The sequence below is a fragment of the Carcharhinus amblyrhynchos genome, unplaced genomic scaffold, assembly GCF_965287045.1.
Source record: "Carcharhinus amblyrhynchos unplaced genomic scaffold, sCarAmb.v2.hapA scaffold_73, whole genome shotgun sequence".
NCBI classification, from domain to species: Eukaryota; Metazoa; Chordata; class Chondrichthyes; order Carcharhiniformes; family Carcharhinidae; genus Carcharhinus; species Carcharhinus amblyrhynchos.
This window is the reverse complement of record NW_027649813.1, coordinates 233,131-257,975: the sequence shown is the minus strand read 5'-3', so window position 1 is coordinate 257,975 and position 24,845 is coordinate 233,131. Positions and strand designations below refer to the sequence as shown.

General features: G+C 47.2%; 1 protein-coding gene across 1 annotated transcript; it reads right to left on the bottom strand.

Annotated features, from left to right (window-relative positions):
* Positions 1-5,582: 5,582 nt before the first annotated feature.
* Positions 5,583-24,723, bottom strand: LOC145337767 (zinc-binding protein A33-like). Its single transcript, XM_080182613.1, has 7 exons — positions 24,313-24,723; positions 24,125-24,220; positions 23,798-24,031; positions 19,179-19,201; positions 17,932-18,038; positions 14,573-14,575; positions 5,583-6,133 (listed from the first exon to the last, which is right to left on the bottom strand). Exons 1-7 carry the CDS (start codon positions 24,721-24,723, stop codon positions 5,583-5,585), a joined length of 1,425 nt encoding a protein of 474 aa, XP_080038739.1.
* Positions 24,724-24,845: the final 122 nt, after the last annotated feature.

Genomic DNA, 24,845 nt, shown 5'->3' with positions numbered 1-24,845 from the left:
TTTGAGGAAATCTCAACCAGATTTGATAAAGGGAAACAGTACATGTGCTGCATCCGGACTTCCCGTAGATGTTCAACAAGGTACCTCACAAAAGGTTAAGTCATAAGATTAGTGCCAATGGTGTTAGAGGTAGTATATTGGCATCAATTGAGAATTGGCTGAAGGGGAGGAAACACCGAGTGGGGATAAGGGGTTATTTTTCAAGTAGTGGGATTCTACAGGGATCAGTGCTGTGGCTGCAATGGTTTACCATATATATTAATGACTCAGAGGAAGGAAGTGAATGTACTGTAGCCACATTTGCAGAAACATCAAAATAGGTGGATTGGCAAATTGTGGGAGGGATGCAGACAGTTTGCAAAGAGATATTCAGGAAGTGTAGTGGAGGACATACTCCTGTCTACATCAATGGGGATGAAGTTGAAGTGGTCGAGAGGTTCAGGGTTTTAGGTGTCTAGATCACCAACAACCTGTCTTGGCTGGTCCCTCCATGCCAATGCTATAGTTAAGAAAGCCCACCAATGCCTCTACTTTCTCAGGAAATTTGACATGAATGCTACAACTCTCACCAATTTTTACAGATGCACCTTTCAGAATGTATCACAGCTTGGTATAATTCCTGCTCTGTCCAAGGCTGCAAGAAACTACAAAGATTGTGAACATAGCTCAGTCCATCATACAAACTGGACTCCCATCTATTGCCTCTGTCTACACTTCCCACCTTCTCAAAACAAACAGCCAGCATAATCAAGGACCCTACACACTCTGGACATACTCTCTTCTACATTCTTCTGTCGGGAAAAAGGTACAAAAGTCTGAAGTTGCAGACCAACCGACTCAAGAATAGCTTCTTCCCTGCTGCCATCAGACTTTTGAAAAGACCTACCTTATATTAAGTTGATCTCTGTCTCCACCCTTGCTGTAACACTACATTCTGCACCCTCTCCTTTCCACCTCCCCTACGTATTATATCGCTTTGTCTATATCGCACGTAAGAGACAACGGTTGGAACTGTATACCAATACATGTGACAATAATACATCAAATCAATATTGACAGGTTAAGTAAGTGGGCAAAAAGGAAAGATGAAGGAAATCAAAACAGAACCCGAACACCAGCATGGACTGGTTGGGATGAGCTGCCGTGAGAACATTCCAGGTATCAGGGTGTAAACAGTTGAAGACGTGACTGTGGTTTGTTAATTTAAAAGCTGATGCTGTACATTGAACCCAAATAAGCAAATAACCAACACTTGACAGGAATGTACTTCCCTATCTCACTGTGAAATGGATGACACATTAGAATGGTACAATCTGGAGTACATCATGTACATCCAGCACCATGGGCTCACTCACTGGGTCAGCAGAGTACGTGATCACAAATACTGATTAAAAGGAGTTTTACCCTGTGGAACAATCTGTCCCAAAGCTGAAGGAATTTTTAAAAAAACCATCACAAACCCCCAACTTCTTCCCCTGTCAGATCTCTGTGCGCCCCCTTTCCCACTCCTCTTTATGTCCACCCCCACTTCTTGGTCAACCTCTTCCTCCCTCCCCCTCCCTCACTTCTCCTTACTCCAGTCCTCGTTGTGCAGCAGGTTTTTGGTGAAGAAGTTATTCTCCAGCTCACTCACTAAAGCCGTTGCCATGACGCTTCCAGCAAGTGAACGATAACAAGAATTAAAACTTTTCAATAATATATCCACTCCGAGGATAAAATCAGGCAGCTACCATCACTCCCTTCCACTATCCCAGTCCCAAAGAAAAGCCAGGCAGCGTGCCTCAATGACTATTGTGCAGTGGCTCCGACATCCATCATTATGAAGTGCTACGAAAGGTTAGTATAGCATGAATCAATTCTGGCCTCCCAGATTGTCTGGATCCATTACAGTTCACCTACTGCCACGACAGATGCCATCTTCCTGGCCCTACATGCAATCTTGGACCACAAAGACAACAACGTCAGTCTCTTTATTGACTACAGCTCAGACATCAACACCATTATTCCTACAAAACTTATCTCCAACTCCAACTCCATGGCCTGAGGCTTGGCTCCTCCCTCTGCGACTGGATCCTGAGCTTCCTAACCCACAGACTGTAATCAATAAGGCTAGGGAACAACAACACTTCCTCCAAGAAGTGTTGTGGATAGTCTGGAGGGATGTCAGAAGTTGCGCCGTGACAGATAGGATGCAAGACTGGGCGGAGAAGTGGCAGATGGACTTCAACACGGATAAATGTGTAGTGGTCCATTTTGGTAGGTCCAATGGGATGAAGGAGTACAATATCAAGGGTAGGACTCTTAGCAGTGTTGAGGAGCAGAAGGACCTTGGGGTCCGGGTCCATAGGACTCTTAAATCGGCCTCGGAGGTGGAGGATGTAGTCAAGAAGGCGTATGGTGTGCTAGCCTTCATTAATCGAGGGATTGAGTTTAGGAGTTGGGAAGTAATGTTGCAAATTTATAAGACCCTTGTCAGACCCCACTTGGAGTACTGTGCGCAGTTCTGGTCGCCTCACTACAGGAAGGATGTGGAACCGACTGAGAGGGTTCAGAGGAGATTTACAAGGCTGTTGCCTGGATTGAGAGGCATGCCTTACGAAGATAGGTTGAGAGAGCTCGGTCTCTTCTCCCTGGAGAGATGGAGGTAATTAAGGACTCCACACACATATTCTTTTCCTTCCATCGGGAAAAAAATACAAAATTCTGAGGTCTTGTACCAACCGACTAAAGAACAGCTTCTTTCCTGCTGCCGTCAGACTTCTGAATGGACCGACCTCACACTCAGTTGATCATTCTCTACAGCCGAGCTGTGACCTTAACACTATAATGTGGAGTTGCCAGTGTTGAACTGGGGTCAGCACGGTAAATCGTTGGTAAGCACAGTTTAAGGAGGTTAATCTGTGCTTAGCCCTCTCTCCACTCACATTGTCTGCATCTGTAAAGACTTGATAACCTATTAAGACTCACATTCCAACCATTATCTTGTAATTGAGTTCCTGTCTATACATGCCCTGGTTATAAAACAAACCTTGCACTCGTCTAACGAAAGGGCAACATTCTGAAAGCTCGTGCTACCAAATAAACCTGTTGGACTCTAACCTGGTGTTGTGAGATTACTTACTGTAACTATATTCTGCACTCTCTCCTTTTCTTCTCGATGAACGGTATGCGTTGTCTAGTGCAGAGGAGGTTTACTAGGCTGATTCCGGAGTTGAGGGGGTTGAGCTATGAGGAGAGGCTGAATAAACTAGGCTTGTACTCGTTAGAGTTTAGAAGAATGAGGGGAGATCTCATTGCGACGTATAAGATGATGAATGGGATGAATAGGATAGAGGTGGAGACACTCTTCCCGCTCAAAAAAGTCAGTAGGACTAGGGGCATAGCATCAAGATAAGGTGGGGGGGGGGGTGCGGTTTAGAACGGAGTTGAGGAAGAACTTTTTCACTCAAAGGGTGGTGAATCTCTGGAATTCTCTGCCCGTTGAAGTGGTGGAGGCTGCCTCGATAAATATTTTTAAGAAGCGGGTTGATGGGTTCTTGATAAGAGAGGGGATTAAGGGTTATGGGGAGAGGGCGGGAATGTGGAACTGAGCCACGACAGATCAGCCATGATCTTATTGAATGGCGCGGCAGGCTCGAAGGGCTAGGCGGCCTACTCCTGCTCCTAGTTCTTATGTTCTTATAGCGCGCAAGAAACAACAGTTTTCACTATACACTAATACATGTGACAATAATAAATCAAAACACCACCGACTCTAAATCCCCGCACAACAGGATGCAACCTCAAACTCACCGCCTCAGTGCCAAAGCCACGCCCCGGAAATCCTCCTGAGTGACCGAGAATCTGACCAATCGGATTTACGGTTGTACAAAAACCCTCCTCCCGCATTCTGACTGACAGGGGCTTTCACCAATCCTAATACAGAATCCCCGGAAACCGGTATTCCTCGCCCAGAGTGACGAGAGAACGAACCAATCACCTTCCAAAGCTCAGCAAACCCGCCTCCCTTTCCATGCGTGCCTGGAGCTCCGGCCAATCCGTTAACAGGTATCCCGGAAGCCCACCTCCTCGGCCTGAGTGACAGGCACGGCTACCAATCGGCTCGTTCATTTCCCGGAAAACCGCCAATCCGACGCTGAGTGACAGCAGCATTCACCAATCGTCTCCCAGCTTCAGGGGATCCGCCTCCCTCTCAGGTCAATAAGTCACACCGACCAATCCATTGCTCGGAATCCGGCCCCTCAATATGAATGATGTGGATATGCCGGCGTTGCACTGGAGTAAACACAGTAAAAAGTCTGACAACACCAGGTTTCAGTCCAACCGATTTATTTGATAGTAAACTCACTAGCTTTCGGGGTTGCCCCTTCGTCAGGTGAATGGCGACTCATGAATGACACCTGGTCTGACCATTCCACCAACAAACAATTTAAAAACCCGCCTTCCAACTGTGACTGACAGGCACTTAAACCAATCCACTTACAGATTTCCCGGAAAGCTGTGCCTCTGGCGCAGAGACACAGGAGGATTCACCAATTGCCTTCCAAGGACATCAAACCCGCCTCCCGCCGTTTCAGTGGCAGGAACTTTCCCCTTCCGGATGCCAAGGAAATGACTCTCTCTTGTCTGATTGACAGGATCCTCGGCCAATCGACTTGGCCATTCCCCGGAACCGCCTCCCACTGTATAAATTAACCGCATAATGTGGCGATGCCGGCGTTGGACTCGGGTAAGCACAGTAAGAAGTCTCACAACACCAGGTTAAAGGCCAACAGGTTTATTTGGTAGCACAAGCCACTAGCTTTCGGAGCGTTGCTCCTTCGTCCGGTGAGTCACCGTTCCGAACGTTAGTGGCATTTGCTACCAAATAAAGCTGTTGGACTTTAACCTGGTGTTGTAAGACTACTCACTATAAATGGCAGATACAGCCACCAACTGACATTTTTCCGAGACGCTTCCCCTTCAGTCTGAGTGACAGGACGCTGTCCAATCGGATTCCGGTTCCCAGGAAACCCGCCCCTGACTCTGGATGAAAGGGATCTTGGCCAATCCGCTTCCCCACCCTGCGGCTGGCCACACCTCTCTTTGAATGACGGCTGCATTGACCAATAGGCTGCCAAGTCCAAGGAAACCCGATCCTCACTCTGAATGACAGGCGTTAAGGCCAATCAGCTCCCAGACTTTCCCGAGGGCCGTCTCTTTGTTTGGATGGACAGCTGAACTGACCAATCGACTCACGAAGTCCAGGAATCCCGCCTTCCTCATTCAGAGTGACAGGAGCTCCGGCCAATCGGCGTCTCCATTTCCCCGGAATCCCGCCTCCCTCACTCAGTGACAGACACAAACAACATGTTGAGTTTCTGCTTCTTGGATTTAATGATGAACTGTGGAATCTTTGAGAAAAACTGTTTCTATTCCAGTGGTTCTCAGATTGTTTTATTTGAAGAATCATTTTACAAATGTAATCATGGATTCCCCAATGTAAATTATAATTCTATATAATAACCACAATATGAACAGGTTCCATCAGTTTACAGCTGGCAGGAGGCAGGGAGACGGTGTGAAATTATGGGATGGATCTGTTAGAGACCTTTAACCCCGCAGATTGTCAGCGGCGCCGAGTTTTCCCCGTTGTCATTCGATCCCGGAAAGAAGATGGGAAAGATTCTCTCAGTGAAAGTGTGGGTGAAAGTGTGGAGATGGGACATGTTGTCCGCATTGTAAAATGACACCTGTCCACCCTCATAGTCCAGGGAAACCCCGATCTTCCGGGGATTCACACTCGGGGTGAGGCGGGTCGGTGAGGAGGTGGTGACCGCAAAATAATCACTTCCGGATCTCAGCCCCACCGTCCAGAATCCGGACTCAGGGCTCAGGGAGATTCCCCCTTTCCTGTTCACAGACTCTCGGGCCACTCCCAGAATCCACCCTGTCTTCTCCCCCACCTCCACCTCCCAGTAATGTCTCCCTGATGTGAATCCCTCTGATCCCAGGACACAGAGACTGGGATCAAACCTCTCCGGGGTGTCAGGGAGCGGCTGCCGTTTGTCTCCGAGTCTCACACTGGTCCGGTCCTCAGACAGGATGAGCCGGGGATGCGCTGTGTTCGGATCCAGAGTCAGAGAGGCTGGAGCTGGGGGAAAGTTAAAATAACACAGTCAGTGATTTAGAGAGAGCGGGTGGGGAGGGGAGAGAGTGTGAGGACTGAGGAAGAGAGGAGAGAGGTTTGTGAGTCGGAGGGGAAAAACAGCGGGAATATGATGGGTGCATGGAGACAGAGGGAGGGGAGAGGAGTGGGAAGAGAGCAGAAAGGAGATGTGAGGATGAAGGGAGAGAGTGAGAGAAAGGGAGGAGGAAGAGAAGGAGATGGAGCACTGAAATGGGCAGAGGGAAAACAGAGCAGCAAACAGAGGGAGCAGGAGGGTGAAGAGAGAGAATGAGAGCAACATGAGGAAGAGCACAAGTCAGAGCCTGAAGGATTTAGATGCAGTGTATAGACAGCAACTGGGTGGCAGATATTGTGGCAGGCTGTAAGAGAACAATATGAAGATGTGGAGTGTATGGGCAGAATTTAACGACCTCATTGTGGCCATTTTGTGCTGGAAAAATGTCATAAAATCTGGCATGATATGACCAGCTGGAATGGAGCCCATTTTTGCACCCATTCCCATTTTACCACCAAAAAAATTGGCACAATCGGGAGCCTGCACAATATGGGTGAAGCATCAATTTGCATTCATCACAATGTAGTTAGCAAAATTCACTCCGAATCATCCCAGTTCATTTGCTGCAGTTGGAATCAGTGAGGAAAACACCTCAAGTATACAATCGCATTCAGAGAACAGAGAGGGTGAGCGAGGAGGTAAGTCTCAGGTTTCAAATGGCTCTGTGTTGCTGGGGGGTGGTGGGAAGGTTGTTTCATGCTGTACAGGTTGCATTTTGGAGTGCAGTGAGAGGCTGATGCTGTTCACGGAGTTCGACTTTGGATTCTCAACGCTGACCCAAGTCTGAGTGCTGATCTTGGGTCTTATTGCTGAATCTGGGTCCTAGTGCTGGCAGCAGCAAGGGCTGTTGCTGGCGGGGAATGGGCTGGAAACTCTCCGAAATGGCAGGGCTGCAGCCTCAGAAGTGCTGTTTCAGGCCTGGACTGCATGGATTCTAGGTTTGTATTTGTGAGTGGAGGGGAAATGAGGACAGCTGTGTTGCTGGTGGTCTTGTGACGGGGGGGCGATGTGGGGAGTATGTTTTGCTAGGGAGCTGTGGGGGGGTAATGTGGTGAGTGTGCATTGCAGGGGTACTGGGGAGGTATAAGGAGTGTGTGTTGCTGCGGGTCTGTGGTTTGGGGAATGTGGGAAGTGTGTGATGGTGAGTTCTGTGATGGAATGTGGGTAGTGTGGGCGTATGGGGAGTGTGCGTTGTTCTTGGACCGTGTAAGGGGGAGTGTGAGTTCCTGGGGAGCTGTGGTGGGGAATGGGGGTAGTTTGTGCTGCTGGGCTGGGGGCGAGCAGAGTTCTTTTAACGTCTCCATCTGTCTCTCCTCTTCCTGAAACACCCCCTCCACACCCACCTGCTCTTCAAATGGCTCTCCCAATGTAACCTATTGGTCTTACTGTTCTTTGAGGAGGAGGGGCAGGAGGAGAATGTATGTGAAAATGAATAAGAGCATGGGAAGGGGCCGACTGGGAGAGTGGATGGAGAATGGGGATAGAGAGTGGGAGGGAAAGGTAAGTGCTTGGCAGAGAGATTGATTGTGTGAAGTAGCCAGAGAGATAGTGGAAAATACTGAGGTAAGAAGGAGAGATTGATGGGGGACAATACATGATCCTCACTGCAGTGTGGCCACACAGGCAAGTGATCCCAGATAATTCTATCCCAGACTTGCTTATTCTGTTTAAATTAGTATTATAATAAATTTAAATAATACATTCAACCTTGCATCCGTTCCAGGTGCAAGATTTATCGAGCCTGATGCCCGGTGCCGGTAAGATCGTGTGAAGTGAGAAACCGGGTGTGAACCTGACTTCTCAGCTCTCTGGCAATCTTACCAGCTCACTCCGCCCATCAGCTGGTGGGGCATAATGGTAATGTCATCCCCAAAGAGTCTACAAACAGACAGGTTTGCTGTGTGACAAACATTTGGCAGATGAAATATCATGTAAGAAAATGTGAAGTTATGCACATTGATAGGAAGAATAAAGAAGCTGAATATTATTTAAATGGAGAAGGACTGCAGAAAGCTGCAGCTCAGAGGGATTTCTGGGTCCTCATGCATTGATTACAAAAAGCTAGCATGCAAGTTCAGCAGGTATTAGGAAAGACAAGTGGAATGTTCATCTTTACTTAAAAGGGAATGGAGTATAAAAATAGGGCGATCTATACAAGGCACTAGTTAGACAACAGCAATTCTGGTCCCCTTATCCAAGGAAAGATATACTGGCATTGGAGGCAGTCCAGAGAAGGTTCACTAGATTGATTCCAGGTATGGAGACATTTTCTCATGAGGAGAGGGTAAGTGAGTTGGACCTGTACTCATTGGAGTTTAGAAGATTGAGAGGGGACTTTATTCAGACATATATAATTCTCTGCAGGCTTGACAGGACAGACACTAAGGCATTGTTTCCCCTTGTGGCAGAGCCTAGGATAAGAGGGCATAATCTCAGAGTAAGGGGTCACCCATTTAAGACATAGGTGAGGAGAAAATGCCTCTGTTTGATCAATTATGGTAACATTAAATGGCAGAGCAGACTTGATAGGCCAAATGGCCTCCATCTGTTCCCATATCTTATGGTCTCATGATCTTAGAAGGGGATAGAAATAGTCCTCATTACTCCAGATATGGTCTCACTAAGGTCCTGTGCCCCTGCAGGAACAATTGCATATTTTTATACCTGGGTATCTTTGCAATAGATACTAACGTCCTATTTATATTCCTAATTACTTGCTGGACCTGCAGACTAACTTTTTATGATTTATGCACCAGGAGTTCTGCATTTTCTCTTGGTACAATACCAGACCAGACCAAACCCTAAATTTGTTACGATCTTGGATGAAACCTTAATATTTGATAGTGTCCAGAATAGGAACAATCATGTTTTAGTTCTTGGATCTAATTTGAAATCCCTGTTATTTACTAAGAGTATAAATCATAAGAATTAGGAGCAGGAGTCGGCAATTTAGCCTCTCGAACCTGCTCCGCCATTTAATACAATCCTGGTTAATCTTGTCTCAGCTTCAACTCCACTTTCCTGCCCCTTCAATGCCAAACTAATTAAAAATCTGTCCCGATCATGTCTGTGGGATGGTTTCAGGGGTAAGCGATGAGGCCTGCGATGTCTGTGAGGGAATTGGTGAGAAAACTGGTTTAAACCACGACTGTCTGTTCAGTGCAACTTCAGACCTGAATCTCCCACACTCAGTGCATTGCAGGGATCACAATCATGAATATCATTAAATGCTGTGGGGCACAGCATACTCACACCAAACAGCCTGAAATCTGTAGGATGAACGGGAACCTGTGCATGTGCACATCTCTGGGAGATCACTGAAAAGATCTCCCAGCATTCAGATCACTGACCTCCAACCCCCTCAGACATTGCTTGCTCCCACAGCCCCCCGACAAACACTGCTGCTCCCCACAACACCCTCCCACCCCCACAGATATTGCTGGCCTCATCGGTGACCCCCAAACCACTTCACCGCCCCCCCAGAGATATCGCTGGCCCCACAACCTCCATACAGACATCACCGACCTTATTGTTGGCAACCGCACCCGCTACTGACTTTGCCACCCCCACCCCCAGACAGAGAACGCTGCCTTCCCCATACAAAGATCCCTCCCCCCACCCCACACAGACATTGCTGCCCCTTCCTTACAGACATCGATCCCCCCCCCCCCATCCCCGCCGTACAGACATCACTGCACACCCTCCCCTCCCCTCGCACTGACCTTGCTGCCTACTCACCCCATGCCCCACGGATCTGGATAATGTGGATTACCCACCCCTTGAACATGCTGACTTCACTGCTGCCCTGCAGAGAACTTGTGTTGTGCTACCATATACAACCCCAGCTTGCGAGCATTCCTCCTCTTGAATGGGATTCCTCAGTATTGCACCTGCCCTGAACACAGCAGCTTATTAATTCGGAGCCCTGAGTATTGCACCTCCCCTGAACACAGCGGCTTATTAATTCGGAGCTCTGAGTATTGCACCTCCACCAGGACACAGCGGCTTATTGAATGGAAGCCAATCAGCACCCCGAGGGACGTATGACATTCAATTGAAAGCAGCCTTCAAAATTTCTCACAAGGATTTGTTGCCAACTGTCCCTTGACTGGCCAAAGTCTCTGCAACTGCCACCCCCCAAGAGCTGTATATAAACTGCAGGAAAGGACACACAACTAATCACACCACAAAGATATATTTGAGGAAATCAGCCCCAAGATTCACTGAGGCCGACCAAGAGCGCCTGCTTGATGCCATGGGGGAGAGAATTCAGTCGCTCTTCCCCAGCCAGGCGCCTCGTCCAAGGGGTGCAGTCACCATGGCATTGTGGGAGGAGGTGGCAGAAGTGGTGAATGTCTGGAGCCCGACACTGTGCTCTGGCCGGCAGGGGCAGAAAACACTGTACAACCTTCTTTGAGCAGCAAGGGTGAGTGAGCATCCCACTTGGAACTCCGCACTTCCTTGGCACAGATCTCAAACCCTGTGCGAGCATTCAACAAGGCTCCCTTCCCCCAGGAACAGAATCTAACCCCTTCCCCTCACCCCTCAATGAGCACCCTTCAGTGGTGACCCTTTTCCCCTCAACTGCCAGCACAAAACTCCCGAGACACAGGCACACATTACGCACCATGCATTTGAATATATTAATGCTTGCGAGACACCTTAAGCTCCTACAGCAGAGAAGCATAACCGCTACGTGAGGCCACAGAGTGGTGATGGTGTGCCTGACCTGCAGCAGCTGACCAGCGTTGAAGAGCGTACCGTGGAGTTGGCAGGGGGAGATAATTCATCCAGAATGGTGACGGACAGCCAGGTCGGCATCCAGTTTGCAAGTGAGCATAAGCATAGCCCATAACGTAAGTCCTCTTTGAAATAAGCGTGATGCTGTTTAGAATGTTTGACCTCCCTTCCCCTAATGTGTGTTTTCTTTGCAGTTTTGGACCCAGAGGAACCTGGCCCTTTGTGTATTGGTGATCCCACCACCACCCCCGCTTCCGCTGTTCTGGAGCAAACTGCCCACGATCCCCCTGGAGAATACCTTGGAGGGAGACTTTGTCTTCTGAGGACAGCACCACTGAAACGGCACTGGCATCTACCACACAACCCACGAATACAGAGACTATCACCACAGTGGGTAGCTTTAGTGTTGAGGCTTCTGGGTCACTATCTGGTGAGCACATCACAGACACTGATGCACATCCTAGGGCTCGGGCACATAGAGGTCAGCCAGAGGTGAGGATTCAGCTGTCCTCAAGCCAGATGCTGCGCCTCGGGGCCAAGGCTGGTGGTGATGCATCAGGAAACATGGAGGGTTGTGGAAGGGCTGTCAGCAAACATGCTGCGACTGCAAGGCTGTTTAGGGGAGTTGAACAGAGTGCTGGTGCAGGAGGTTGTGCTGACACAGTGTGTGAACCAGGCCAACATTGCAAGGGTTGCGACCACAGTGGAAAGTCTGACCCAGGGGTCTGTCCTCATGGGTGACAGGGTGTGGACGCCATCCAGGAGGCACAGCCTTTCTTAGCCATGGGTGTTGGGAAACTGTTGGCCATGGCTGGGACTTTCACTGGCATTCTGGAGACACAGTTGGCCGTGTCTGTGAGCCTCGATAACTTAGCCCAGCGTCAGAGGGCTACTGCTGAGGGGCTCCAGAGCCTGGCTTGCTCACAGAATGCTGCAGTGGAGGGGCTCCAGAGCTTGGCCCAGTCTCAGAGGGCCAGGGCTGAGGGATCACAGATTATGGGGAGACGCACCTGAGCCTCTGAGCATCACCTGGCAGGGCCAGGTGATACCGGAGTTCCTGGAGCTCAGTCCAGCTACCCAGGCGTCCCATGGAGTGTCCCTGGGGCCTCTGGGTCCCACAAGTGAGGAGGGAGGGCTGGGGCCCATGCCGGGGCCTTCCGCCCAAGTGATCCCAGACATCCCGAGACCTTCTGATTTCCCCCACTTCCGCACACCGGGGCATCTCAGGGCCAGCTAGAAGAACAGGGTGGCACCAAAATAGTGCCAGCGGCGAGTCAGCTGGGGCCCTCCAGGTCTCGGCCACCCAGAGGACACCTGCCAAGGGCATCACAGGCAACGCGGTGTGCATCATTGCTGGATACCTCCACCTCTGGTGTGCATCCTGGGGTCGCACATAGAAGCAGCAGTAGACCACAGAAAGTTAGAAAGTTCTAGTTCACTAAGAGAACGTGGGTGAAGGTTATCAGGAGTCAGGGTTTATTGATCACTAACGTTAAGAACACAATAAACTTTTATTTGCACTTCACAGCTGTGACTAATGTGTCTCTAATTCCAGACCTCCCCGCCCCACCCCACCCCAAAGTGCAGAGTTGTCCCCATTCCCTTGCATAGAGGTGCTTGGAGACTCAGCCACATGTGAGAGAGTGCCTGTCCTACCTTCTCCAACACCCACCAGACTCTTAGTGCAAGTGAGCCCCTCCACCACCCCCATCCCCCAATTGCCCAACAAACATGTCTCCCCAACCCTTACAGCTACTTGGGCCAGGGTGGCAGCGTGCATTCAGTGCAGAGGTTCGGGATCAGGCTTGAGTGGCCCCAGGGGCAGGACCCCAGTGTGCACAACAGCGAGAGGTCATCATCCTCCAGCTTTCAACCAAGACGCACAACCACTGCCAGCCCAGGCACATTAACAGGTTTCGATCTTTCTGGGGGGGATATGGTGGTGGGTTGACAGAGGCTGTGGAAGGGTGATGTGGCGGTTTGAGGGCCCAGATCGGTTTGGAGGGGGAATAGCGGCTGCACATGCTCCTGGAATGTGGTGGTTGCAGCCCCCTCACTGCACAGCACCAGCTCGGTGAAGCGGGCTGTAATCAAGGCATCCCTCGCTGCCCTTCCCAGCCGGGCACCTGCTATTGCCATCCATCCTCTTTCCTCTGTCTCCTCATATGGTGGGATGACCACTTCGCCCCCTTGCCCCTCATCCTCCTCCTCTTCCTCCTCCTGCTCCAGCTGGTCTCCCTGCTGCTGGGTGATGTTGTGCAGCACACAGCAGATAATTATAATGTGTGAGGCACACACAGGGTCAAACTGGAGACCCCTCCAGAGTGGTCCAAACAGTGGCACTGCATTTTCAGCAGGATGGTGCACCGCTCTACATGGGTGCTGCATGGGTCTCGTTGTAGCAGGTCTCCACCTCAGTCTCGGGCCTCCGCACATGTGTCATCAGCCGTGATCTCAGTGGGTAACCTTTGTCTCTCAGTAGCCATCCTGGTAGCCTGGGCCGGTCTTCACAGAGGCCGGGGATGTCCGACTGCCTGAGCACAAAACTGTCATGGACACTCCCTGGATGGCGTGCATCAACCTGCATGGTCCTCATTCGATGGTCACATATGATCTGCACATTTAGGGATTGGAACCCTTTCAATGAACTAAAAAAATTACAGCACAGGAACAGGCCCTTTGGCCCTCCAAGCCTGCACCAGCCATGCTGTCCGACTGAACTAAAACCCCCTACCCTTCTGGGGACAATATCCCCCTATTCCCATCCTATTCATGTATTTATCAAGACGCCCATTAAAAGTCACTACTATATCTGCTTCCAGTACCTCCCCCAGCAACAAATTCCAGGCACCCACTACTTTGCGTAAAAAAACAATCTGCTTCGTACATTTTGTTTAAACGTTGCGCCTTGCACCTTAAACCTGTGCCCCTGGTAATTGATTCTTCCATCCTGGGAAAAAGTTCTGTCCATGCCTGTCATAATCTTGTAGACTTTTATCAGTCGCCCCTCAACCTCCGTTGTTCCAGTGAGAACAAACCAAGTTTCTCCAACCTCTCCTCATAGCTAATGCCCCCATACCAGGCAACATCATGGTATATCTTTTCTGTGCTCTCTCCAAAGCCTCCACATCCTTTTGGTAGTGTGGCAACCAGAACACTATATTCCAAGTGCAGCCTAACTAAGTTTCTATAAAGCTGCAACATGACTTGCCAATTTTTAAACTCGTCTCCCGGCCGATGAAGGCAAGCATGCCTTTTGCCTTCTTGACTACCTTCTCCATCTGCATTGCCACTTTCAGTGACCTGTGTACCTGTACACCCAGATCTCTTTGCCTATCAATACTCTGAAGGGATCTGCCATTTAGTGTATATTTGCTATCTGTATTAGACTTTCCGAAATGCATTACCTCTCATTTCTCCAGATTAAACTCCACCTGCCATCTCCATCCAAGTCTCCAACTGATCTATATCCTGCCGTATCCTCTGATGGTCCTCATCGATATCTGCAAATCCACTAACCTTTGTGTCGGCTGTAAACTTACTCATCAAACCAGTTACATTTTCTTCCAAATCATTTATATATATTACAAACAGCAAAGGGCCGGGACAGACTGCAAATCATTAGCAGATGTGTGCCCAGTGACAGCAGATTCCATGCAGTCCATGTCTGAACCTCGGCATGCCAGCCTGGAGCAGTAACTGCTTCATCTGGTTCGGCCTCAGTCAGGACATGGTGCACTCCTCTCCCAGCACTCAGTGTATCCCCTGACCACAGCCCACAGCAAGACAATGCCACTGCACAGTGCTCTGGAGGGAAAGGCTGAGCAGGATTCCTTCAGGGACCCTCACCCACAGAGCTCTGAGAAAATAGAAGCACCCCTGCCCACAACCCAGATATCACTGATCCACAGGCCAACATCTGAAGGCAGCAGGAAGAAGCCCACCAAGCATCTCCAGGGCCTGCCTACAACGTTCCTCGCACTCTGCACGCTGCGCTTACCTCCTGACGCCAGTTCAAGGCTGCCACACCAAGTTGAGTCTTTTATATATCTACTCTGATTTGTGTCAAAGTGACATCACGCCAAAGAGGTGGGAGACGCTAACCTGGGTGGAGATTGTCATGTCGATCCCGATAATGGCATTCCAAAGTATGGTAAGAGATGGAAATCAGTGGTCAGACAGTTTTCAGTGCAGTTCCGGCGGCCCATTTTTTCCTGGTTAGGGGATGCGCGCGGGTCGTAAACACTCTGGGGAACCTGCGAAAAGTTCGACACAAGCATCTCCCAACCCAACCCGCCAAAAAACGAGCGCATTGCAAAGGGAGAATTGCCCCCGTAATTTCTCCTCACCTGTGTTTTAAATCTGCCACCCCATATCTTAAAACTGTCAGCTTTTGGTTTAAATCGCCCCACAAGAGGAAACATCTGTTCTGAGTCTGCTTTGTCAATGTCCCTCAGCATCTTGTACGCCTCAATTATATCTCCTCACATTTTTCTCAGCTCCAGAGACAATCGGCCTAAACTGGCGAACCACTCTTCATAAGACAAACCCTTCATCTCCAGAATCAAGCCAGTGAACCTTCTCTGAACCATCTCCAATGCAATCCCATCCTTCCTCAAGAAAGGGTACAAAAACTGTACACAAGTGCAGTCTCACAAACGCTTTACACAACATCAATAACACTTCACTACTGTTATGTTCTATACCTTTAACAATAAATATGAAGATTCCATTTGCTTTCTTTATTACCTGCTATACTTTCATCCTAGTTTTTTTGCCATTCGTGCATGAGGACACCCAGGTCGCTAATCATTTGCCTTTGTATTTTTCCTATCAAAATGGATAAGCTCACACTTATTCACTTTAATCTCATCTGCCAAATTTTGTCCTATTCACTTAAACTCTCCATACCCGTTTATAAATTTCTTCTTTTGTTATCACAACTTACTTTCCCATCTATTTTAGTGTCATCTGAAAATTTGGCTATGGTATCCACTATTCCCTGAATGCGGGAGGTTAATATACATTATAAAGAGTTGGGGTCCGAGGGCTGAACCCTTTGGCACCCCAAAAGTTACATCTAGCCAACTCAAAAAACACCCATTTATCTTGACTTCCTGCTATCTGCTTGTTTGCCAATGTTCTATCAAAAATCATAAATTATCCCTCATCCCATGATGAACAAACCTTTTGTGTGGCACTCCAGTTATACTACATCTACAGGATCATCATGATCCACTTTGCTTGTTACATTTTTGAAGAACTCAAGCAAATTTGTCAAAGATTTGCCCTTCAGTTGTCTAAAACCTTAGTTAGACCTCACTGGGAGTATGGACATCATATCTTAAGAAAGATGATTTGACCATGGAGGAAGTTCCAAGCAGGTCTACAAGAATGGAACTTAGGCTTCAAGGGTTTAGTTACAAGGATAGTTTCGAAAAATTTGACCTTTATTCTCTCGAATTCAGGAGGTTGAGGGGTGATTTAATAGAAGTCTCGAAAATATTCACAGGGAAGGTCAGGGTGGATCAGGATAAACTGTTTCCACTAGTTGAAGGCCTAGAACCAGGGGCCATAATCTAAAAATTAGAACCAAGTTGTTCAGGAGAGATGTTAGAAAACAATTCTACATGTAGAGCGAGGTGGATGTTTGGAACCCTTTCCCTCAAATAGTGGTGGATGCTGGATCAATTATTAATTTTAATCCCTACAGTGCAGAAGGGGGCCATTTGGCCCATTAAGTCTGCATCACCAACTATCCCTGTAACCCTACTTATTTTGCCTGTTAATCTCCATGATACTAAGGGGCAACTTAACATGGCCAATTCACCTAACCTGCACATCTTTGGAGTGTGGGGGGAAACCACAGCTCCCAGAGGAAATCCACACAGACACAGGCAGAATGTGCAAATTCCACACAGACAGAATTGGACCTGGGTCCCTTCCGCTGTGAAGCAGCGATGCTAACTACTGTGCTACCATGCCACCATACTTTAAGTCTGAGATACTTTTATTCAGCAGGGGTATCAAGGTACACGGGCCTAGTACAGGTATATGAAGGTAGGCCACAGATCAGCCATGATCTTATTGAATGGTGGAGTGAGTTTGAAGGGATGAATGGCCTACTCATATTCCCATGTTCCTATGTCCCTTTTTCTAATGATGAGGATCGTTCCAAGTTGCTCCCTTTCTATGACCTCTGCATTTTCTGTATCTTTTGGGATGGTAGCGTGCTCCGTCATGAAAACTGAGGCAAAACATTGACTTAGGATCTCAGCCATTTCTGTGTTCTGCCATGATCTTATTGAATGGCGGGGCAGGCTTGAAGGGCTAGATGGCCTACTCCTGCTCCTATTTCTTATGTTCTTATATAATCTTGATCTTCAATTGAATGGCGATGCCCCACCAAGAGGAACAATCTGTAGAATGGACTAATCACAGGTCTTAAAGGGACCACTGGAAACCCCTTTGGAAATGATGCTCTGTTTCCTGCTCTATTAACCACAAGTGACATCATTATCACAATGCTGTTCCAGTGAGTTTGTGGTTTGGAAATTGGTTTTCTCATTTTCTACATTCAAACACTGACTGTTTCTCAAAATTATTGCACTGCTCCTGCAAGAATGAAGGCAGCTTTTGATGATTTCTCTGTGACCAGGAGATGAGTTATTTTTCTTACTCATGCTCACTGTTCCTTTCTCTCTCTCACCCCCACTGTTTATCATGAGGGCTTCTTGTCCCCTGTCCCCTTTTCAGGAATCATAGAACATTTTCCCACAGTGCAAAGCAGTGGGAAACTGGACAGTGATTTTGTTCTGAAGATCAGCCCTCAGAATGGATTGAGCCTCTAATCAAATTCATAGAGTGGAAATGTGAATATTTAATCTGGAACCTTAAAGCCTGGTCAGTTTCTTCACAACTGTATTGGTAATCAGGAAAATGAGTATCAGATTTTTACCGGAAATACTGGGTTTCATCATTTCTCTCCAAGCTGTGCACTGAAAAAGGTATTTGAACTTCTCGATAGACAGGGCGGCTTCAAATACTGAGAGTCTGCGCTCATCATCACTAATCCTGTAAATGTTAAAAAAAATGCAAGAAAATATCCAAAGTGAAATGGTAATCTTGTTTTTTTAATTGAAAAAGATAACTTATAAATTCAAGAGCAGAGAATGGAAACAGTCATGTCCTGAAAAAGGTTCAAAATCTGACAACAGCCCATCACACACTGCAGGAATTGATAAACATTTAGTCTGTCCACTTGCTGTATTATAAATAAAGTTTGCAGAACAAAGACAAAGGCTGAAAACATCCCAAAGCTGAATATCCAATTCTGCAATTCCTGGGCCCCACAACTCTATCAGAAGTCTCACAACACCAGGTTAAAGTTCTACAGGTTTATTTGGTAGCACAAGCCACTAGCATTCGTAGCACTACCCCTTCATCAGGTGAGTCACAACTCTCCCAGAACCCTGCTCTCTTCTACTTCCGGCACCTTGAAGATCTCTGATTTCAGTCATTTCCTGTTGGGAGTTGGACCTTCAGTTGCCAAGGTCCTGAGCTCTGGAATTCTCTCCCTGATCCTTTCTATCTTTCTAATTCTCTTTCTTCCCATGAAACGCTCTCTGAAATCCACCTCTGTCATCCGGATTAATATTTCCTTATTTGGCTCTGTGTCAATTTACTTTATAACACTCCTGGGAAACTCCTTAAGGTACTAATTTACGATAAAGGCACTATATAAATACAAGTCATTACTGTTGTGTTTAAGGACACAGAGCCAGTTTGTATTTAGTATAAAATTGGAATCTGTTTCCCCTCTTTAACATGAGACTTGCTCTGGTTGGTCAGACTCCATGCAGGGATATGGGTGACCAACTGCTTGGGAACATGGACCGTGTGGCTCTCTCGGGGTCAGTGAGAAGGTCACAGACACTAACAGCCAACATCGGGCAACTGATCACTTCCGGCCTGGGAACCGGATTGTATCAATTATACCTCCCGCTTGTTTATTACAATATTGTAGCAGTTATATAAAATCATTGTAATAAAGGTGGTTATTTTTAAACTCTGGTCCATGAACTACACACCAAATTTCCATGGCCCAATGACAGATCATTTAATGTTGTGACAACAATAAATTAATAAACAAAAATGATACTTTACTAAGTTTATTTTAACAAATAGCGGATTTCAGTAAAGAACATGTCCTACCTTCTCTTCCGACAAGCTTCCTCCTGAAAGAAATGAATCAGGAACAGTGAGGATGGCAGTAACAGATTTCAGGAGCAGTTAGACAGGCTGGTGAAATGAGCAGACTCAGAGCAGATGAGATTTCACACGGAAATGTAGAGTGATGCATTTTGGAAGGAAGATTGTGGAGAGTCAAATAAACTGGAATTGAACATTAGTCCAGCTAACAGTCACAGTGACTCTCACACACCGTACCAGACACACCCACACACTCACAACATGCAACTGGAACTGGATTACACTGGGAGTCCCAGGAGAAAATTAAACTCGGGAAACACAGAAATAATCACAAAGCAAGTTTGAAGCTGAAGAAAACTCATTCTCAGGAAATTACAGGTATTCCCAGAAATCTGCAGATAGTGTGGGATCCATTAGTTCAGAGACAGCAGGAAAACCATTCAGGAAGGGACACAAATTCTGTTCAACTCGGTTACTATTTTTCAGTAAATTCTATATGAATTTCACAGTTAAGAACATAAGAAATAGGAGCAGGGGTAGGCCATCTAACCCTTCGAGCCTGCCCCGCCATTCAACGAGATCATGGCTGATCTGAAGTGGATCAGTTCCACTTTCCCTCTTTCTCCCCAGAACCCTTAATTCCCCTGTCTATCAGAAACCTGTCTACCCGTGACTTAAATATATTCACTGAGGTAGCCTCCACCACTTCAACAGGAAGAAAATTCCAGAGATTCACCACCCTTTGAGTGAAGAAGTTCCTCCTCAACTCTGATCTAAACTGCATCCCCCCTTATCTTGAGGCTGTGCTCTTTAGTCCTGCTATCCTTTCTGAGCGGGAAGAATCTCTCTACCTCTACGCTATCTATCCCCTTCATTATCTTATACGTCTCTATAAGATCCCTCCTCAGCCTTCTAAACTCCAACGAGTACAGACCCAGTCTATTCAGTCTCTCTTCGTAGGCTAACCCCCTCATCTTCAGTATCAGCATAGTGAATCTTCTCTGCACTCCCTCCGCACCGCAAGTACCGTGAACAAAACTGCATACAGTACTCCAGCTGTGGCCTCACCGGTACCCTGTACAGTTGCAGCAAAACCTCCCTGCTTTTATATTCTATCCCCCTCGCTATAAAGGCCAACAATCCATTCGCCTTCTTGATCACCTGCTGCACCTGCAGACTGGGTTTTTGTGATTTGTGCACAAGGACCCCCAGGTCCCTCTGCACAGTAGCATGCTGCAGCTTTTTACCTTTTAAATAATAATCCCTCCTACTATTGTTTCTACCAAAGTGGATAACCTCACACTTGCTAACATTATACGCCATCTGCCAGGTCCTCGCCCACTCACTCAGCCTATCCAGATCCCTCTGCAGACTTTCCACACCCTCCACACAATTTGCTTTTCCACTCATCTTCGAGTCATCAGCAAATTTTGTCACCCTACACTCAGCCCCCTCCTCCAGATCATCTATGTAAATGGTAAACAGTTGAGGCCCCAGCACCGATCCCTGCGGCACTCCACTAGTCACCAACCGCCAACCAGAATAGCACCCATTGATTCCAACTCTCTGCTTCCCATTAGACAGCCAATCCTCTATCCGTGCTAACACCTTACCCCCAAATCTGTGCACCCTAACCTTCTGCCGCAACCTTTTGTGAGGCACCTTATCAAACGCTTTTTGAAAATCTAAAAACACCACATCCACCGGTTCCCCTCTGTCTACCGCACTAGTCACATCCTCATAGAAATCCAATAAATTCATTAAACACGACTTCTCCTTAATGAATCCGTGTTGCGTCTGCTCGATCAAACCATTCTTTTCTAGGTGCCTCGCTATTTCTTCTTTGATGACAGATTCTAGCATTTTTCCAACTACAGACGTTAAACTAACCGGATTATAATTCCCTGCCTTATGTCTGCTACCTTTTTCAAACAGCGGCATAACATTAGCTGTTTTTCAATCTTCCGGCACTTCCCCGGAGTCCAGCGAATTTTGATAAATAATTACTAAGGCATCCGCTATCACCTCTGCCATTTCTTTCAGAACTCTGGGATGCATTCCATCCGGTCCCGGGGACTTGTCTACCTTCAGTCCTGCCAGTCTATCAAGCACTACCTCTCTAGTGACAGTAATCGCATTAAGGCCCTTATCTCCTACCATCCTTCTATCTTTAATATCCGGCAAACTATTCGTGTCCTCCTCCATGAAAACCGAGGCAAAAAACTTATTTAAAGCCTCAGCCATTTCCTCATCACCCACCGCTAAATTCCCCCTTTCATCCTCCAAGGGTGAAACATTCAATCTAGCCAGTCCCTTCTTCTTTATATATTTGTAAAACCTTTTACTGTGATTTTTTATATTTAGAGTTTGTTTAGCTTCATACTCTATCTTTCCTTTCTTTATCACCTTCTTTGTCATTCTTTGTTGATTTTTAAATCTTTCCCAATCTTCTAATCACCCACTATTTTTAGCCGCTCTGAACGCATCAGCTTTTAATTTAATACTCTTCTTCATTTCCTTAGATAACCACGGCTGGTTAACCCTTCTCCTACAGTCCTTCTTTACCATCGGAATATATTTCTGCTGAGTACCATAAAGGATCTCCTTAAAAATCCTCCACTGTTCCTCAACCGTCCTACCAACCAATCTGCGCCCCCAATCTACATTTGCCAATTCCGCTGTCATCCTATCATACTCCCCTCTGTTCAAACAGAGGACACAGGTTCGGGACCCCACTTTCTCATCCTCCATCTGCATCAGAAATTCAATCACACTATGATCACTCATCCCAAGAGGATCCCTCACAAGAAGATCCCTAATTCTACCTGCCTCGTTACACAGCACCAGATCTAAGATAGCTCGCTCCCTCGTAGGTTCCGTTACATACTGTTCAAGGAAACTATCCCGACAGCATTCCAAGAACTCTTCCTCAAGCTCATCACGTCCGACTTGGGTCATCCAATCAATATGCAGATTAAAATCCCCCATAATTATCACTGTTCCGTTTCTCTACGCATCAATTATTTGCTTGCTTATAGCCCGCCCCACCTCAAAGTTATTATTTGGGGGCCTATAGACCACACCCGCCATCGTCTTCCTCCCCTTACTATTTCTTATCTCCAGCCACAACGATTCCACGTTTTGCTCTTTGGAGCCTATATCTTCTCTTACTACCGCCCTGATATTATCCTTAATTAACAGAGCTACCCCGCCCGCTTTTTCCTCCCGTCTATCCTCCCTAAACACCTGATACCCCTGGACATTCAGCTCCCAGTCCCGGTCACCCTGCAACCACATTTCTGTAATGGCCACTAGATCATATCCATTTGCGCTGATTTGTGCCATCAGCTCATTCACTTTGTTCCGAATGCTTCGTGCATTCAGGTAAAGTGTCTTTATACCAGCTTTTATTTGGACCTTATTTGTAGAAATGCTACTAACCTCTCTCATGCCCCCTACTCCTTTTATTAGTGGAACATCCTCAACATTTACCTGCACACGTACCCTCTCCTTTACTTTAGATTTTATAATTCCACCCCCCTGCACCCCGCAATTAGTTTAAAGCCCTATCTACAGTCCTAGTTATACGATTCAACAGGACTCTGGTCCCGGCATGATTCAGACGAAGACCATCCCATCTGAACAGAACCCATCTGCCCCAATACTGGTGCCAATGCCCCATAAATTCAAACCCATTCCTCCCACACCAATCCCTGAGCCACACATTCATCTCCTTAATCCTATTTACCCTGCACCAATTTGCACGTGGTTCAGGTAGTAATCCAGAGATAACCAGCTTGTCGGTTCTGCTTTTTAATTTGGTTCCCAGAATATCATACTCCCTCTGCAGATCCTTAGTTCCTATTTTGCCTATGTCGTTGGCACCCACATGAACCATGATGACCAGATTCTCACCCTCCCACTCCAGGTTCCTCTGCAGCCCAGATGAGACATCCTGGACCCGAGCAGACAACACACCCTTCGGTATTCTTTATCCTTGTCACAAAAGACAGTGTCTATACCCCTAACCACACTATCCCCAATTACTACTACATTCCTCTTTACTTCTTCTGCTTTGACCTCTGTCTGCACCACTGTACCGTGGGCAGTTTGCTCATCCACCTTGCAGCCCTCGTTCTTGTCCACACTGGGGGCAAGAATCTCAAACCTGTTGTGCAGATTCAGAGGCTGAGGCTTTTGGGTCCCCCCTCCTTCCTCCCCCCAACCTCTCTCCTTCCTCTCACCCTTCCTCCCCCCATCCCCTCCTTTCTCTCACCCTTCCTCCCCACACCTCCCCCCTTCCTCCCCACACCCCCCTCCTTCCTCTCACCCTTCCTCCCCTCAGCAACCCCCTCCTATTCCTGACCCTCAGAGTTAGTCAGTTTAGGGGGTTTGACTTTCTCTTGTAACACATTATCCAGGTTACACTCCCCCTCCCCGATGAGTCTCAGTGTCTGAAGCTCAACTCTTCAAGCAACCAGCACTTACTGCAGACATGGTCACTGGGAAGTACCTTGGAGTCCACCAGCTCCCACATCATACAGAAACAGCACATCACATGTCCCTCCATCAGTTGTTTAGTGTGAAGTTTCCCTGAACTGAGCCACAATATATTCCCTCACCTTCAGAAATGTCAGCTCGTCTTTTTGCTCCATCTGTTTCTGCAACTTTGAGAGTTTCTGCTCAATGGAATTTAAATTCTCCTGAATCTCTCGAAGGTTTCTCTCCATCGGTTCTAGAATCCTCTCCTCTTCTTCCCTGAGATCTCTGAGTAATCGCTGCTCTTTCTCAGTGAGAATCTGGTGCATTTTAGTGAACTCGGACGTGATGTGGGTCTGCAGACTGCTCGACTGTTCCTACCCAATGAAATGTGAAATATAATTAATGTCCTGCGATAAAGGGAACAAAACTAACCGAGATCCCAGAAAATCAGCACAGGGAGACCTTACCCTAACTTCAGAAATCTTCCCTTTCTGTTTCTGTTCTGTTTCTAGAACAGCCAATTTCTTCTCTGTGAGAGAATCTAAGGAAGATTTCAGCTGATCCTGGGATTGGGAGAAAACAAAATCACAGAATGAAAGTGCTGGATGTTGAAAATGTGATAAAATTATCGTCTTATAAAATATTTTCCATTTACCTTGCAGATTTCAACAGCTTCATCAATGGGCAGGAAGTTGTGGGATTTGTGTTCCCGCGAATCTCTACAAATCAAACAGATCAATTTCTTGTCAGTTTCACAAAACAGCTTCAGTTCTTCCTGATGTTTTTCACAGTGAAGTTTACTTTCCTTCTCTTTCGGATTCAGCTTCAATTCTCGAGCTTTCCCGGCCAGATTCGCTAAGGCCCGATTTACCCTGAGGATTTTTTCTGGAAACTCCTCTCGACATTCCGGGCAGGAGTTTATCTCCTTCTTTTCCCAACTCTGGGTGATACAGGAGCGGCAGAAGTTGTGTCCACAATCCAGTATTACCGGGTCTGTGAAAAAATCGAGACAAATGGGACAAATTGTCTCCTCAGTCAAACTCTGGAGCTGTTGTGTGGAAGCCATGTTCACACTCAGCACTTCCTGATTCAAACCGCTTTCAGTTTCGGTGTTACAGCTGCACATCCTCAGTTCAGCTATTTCCCGATGAAGTTCACTGCAGCACTCAGGGAATTATTATTACAGAG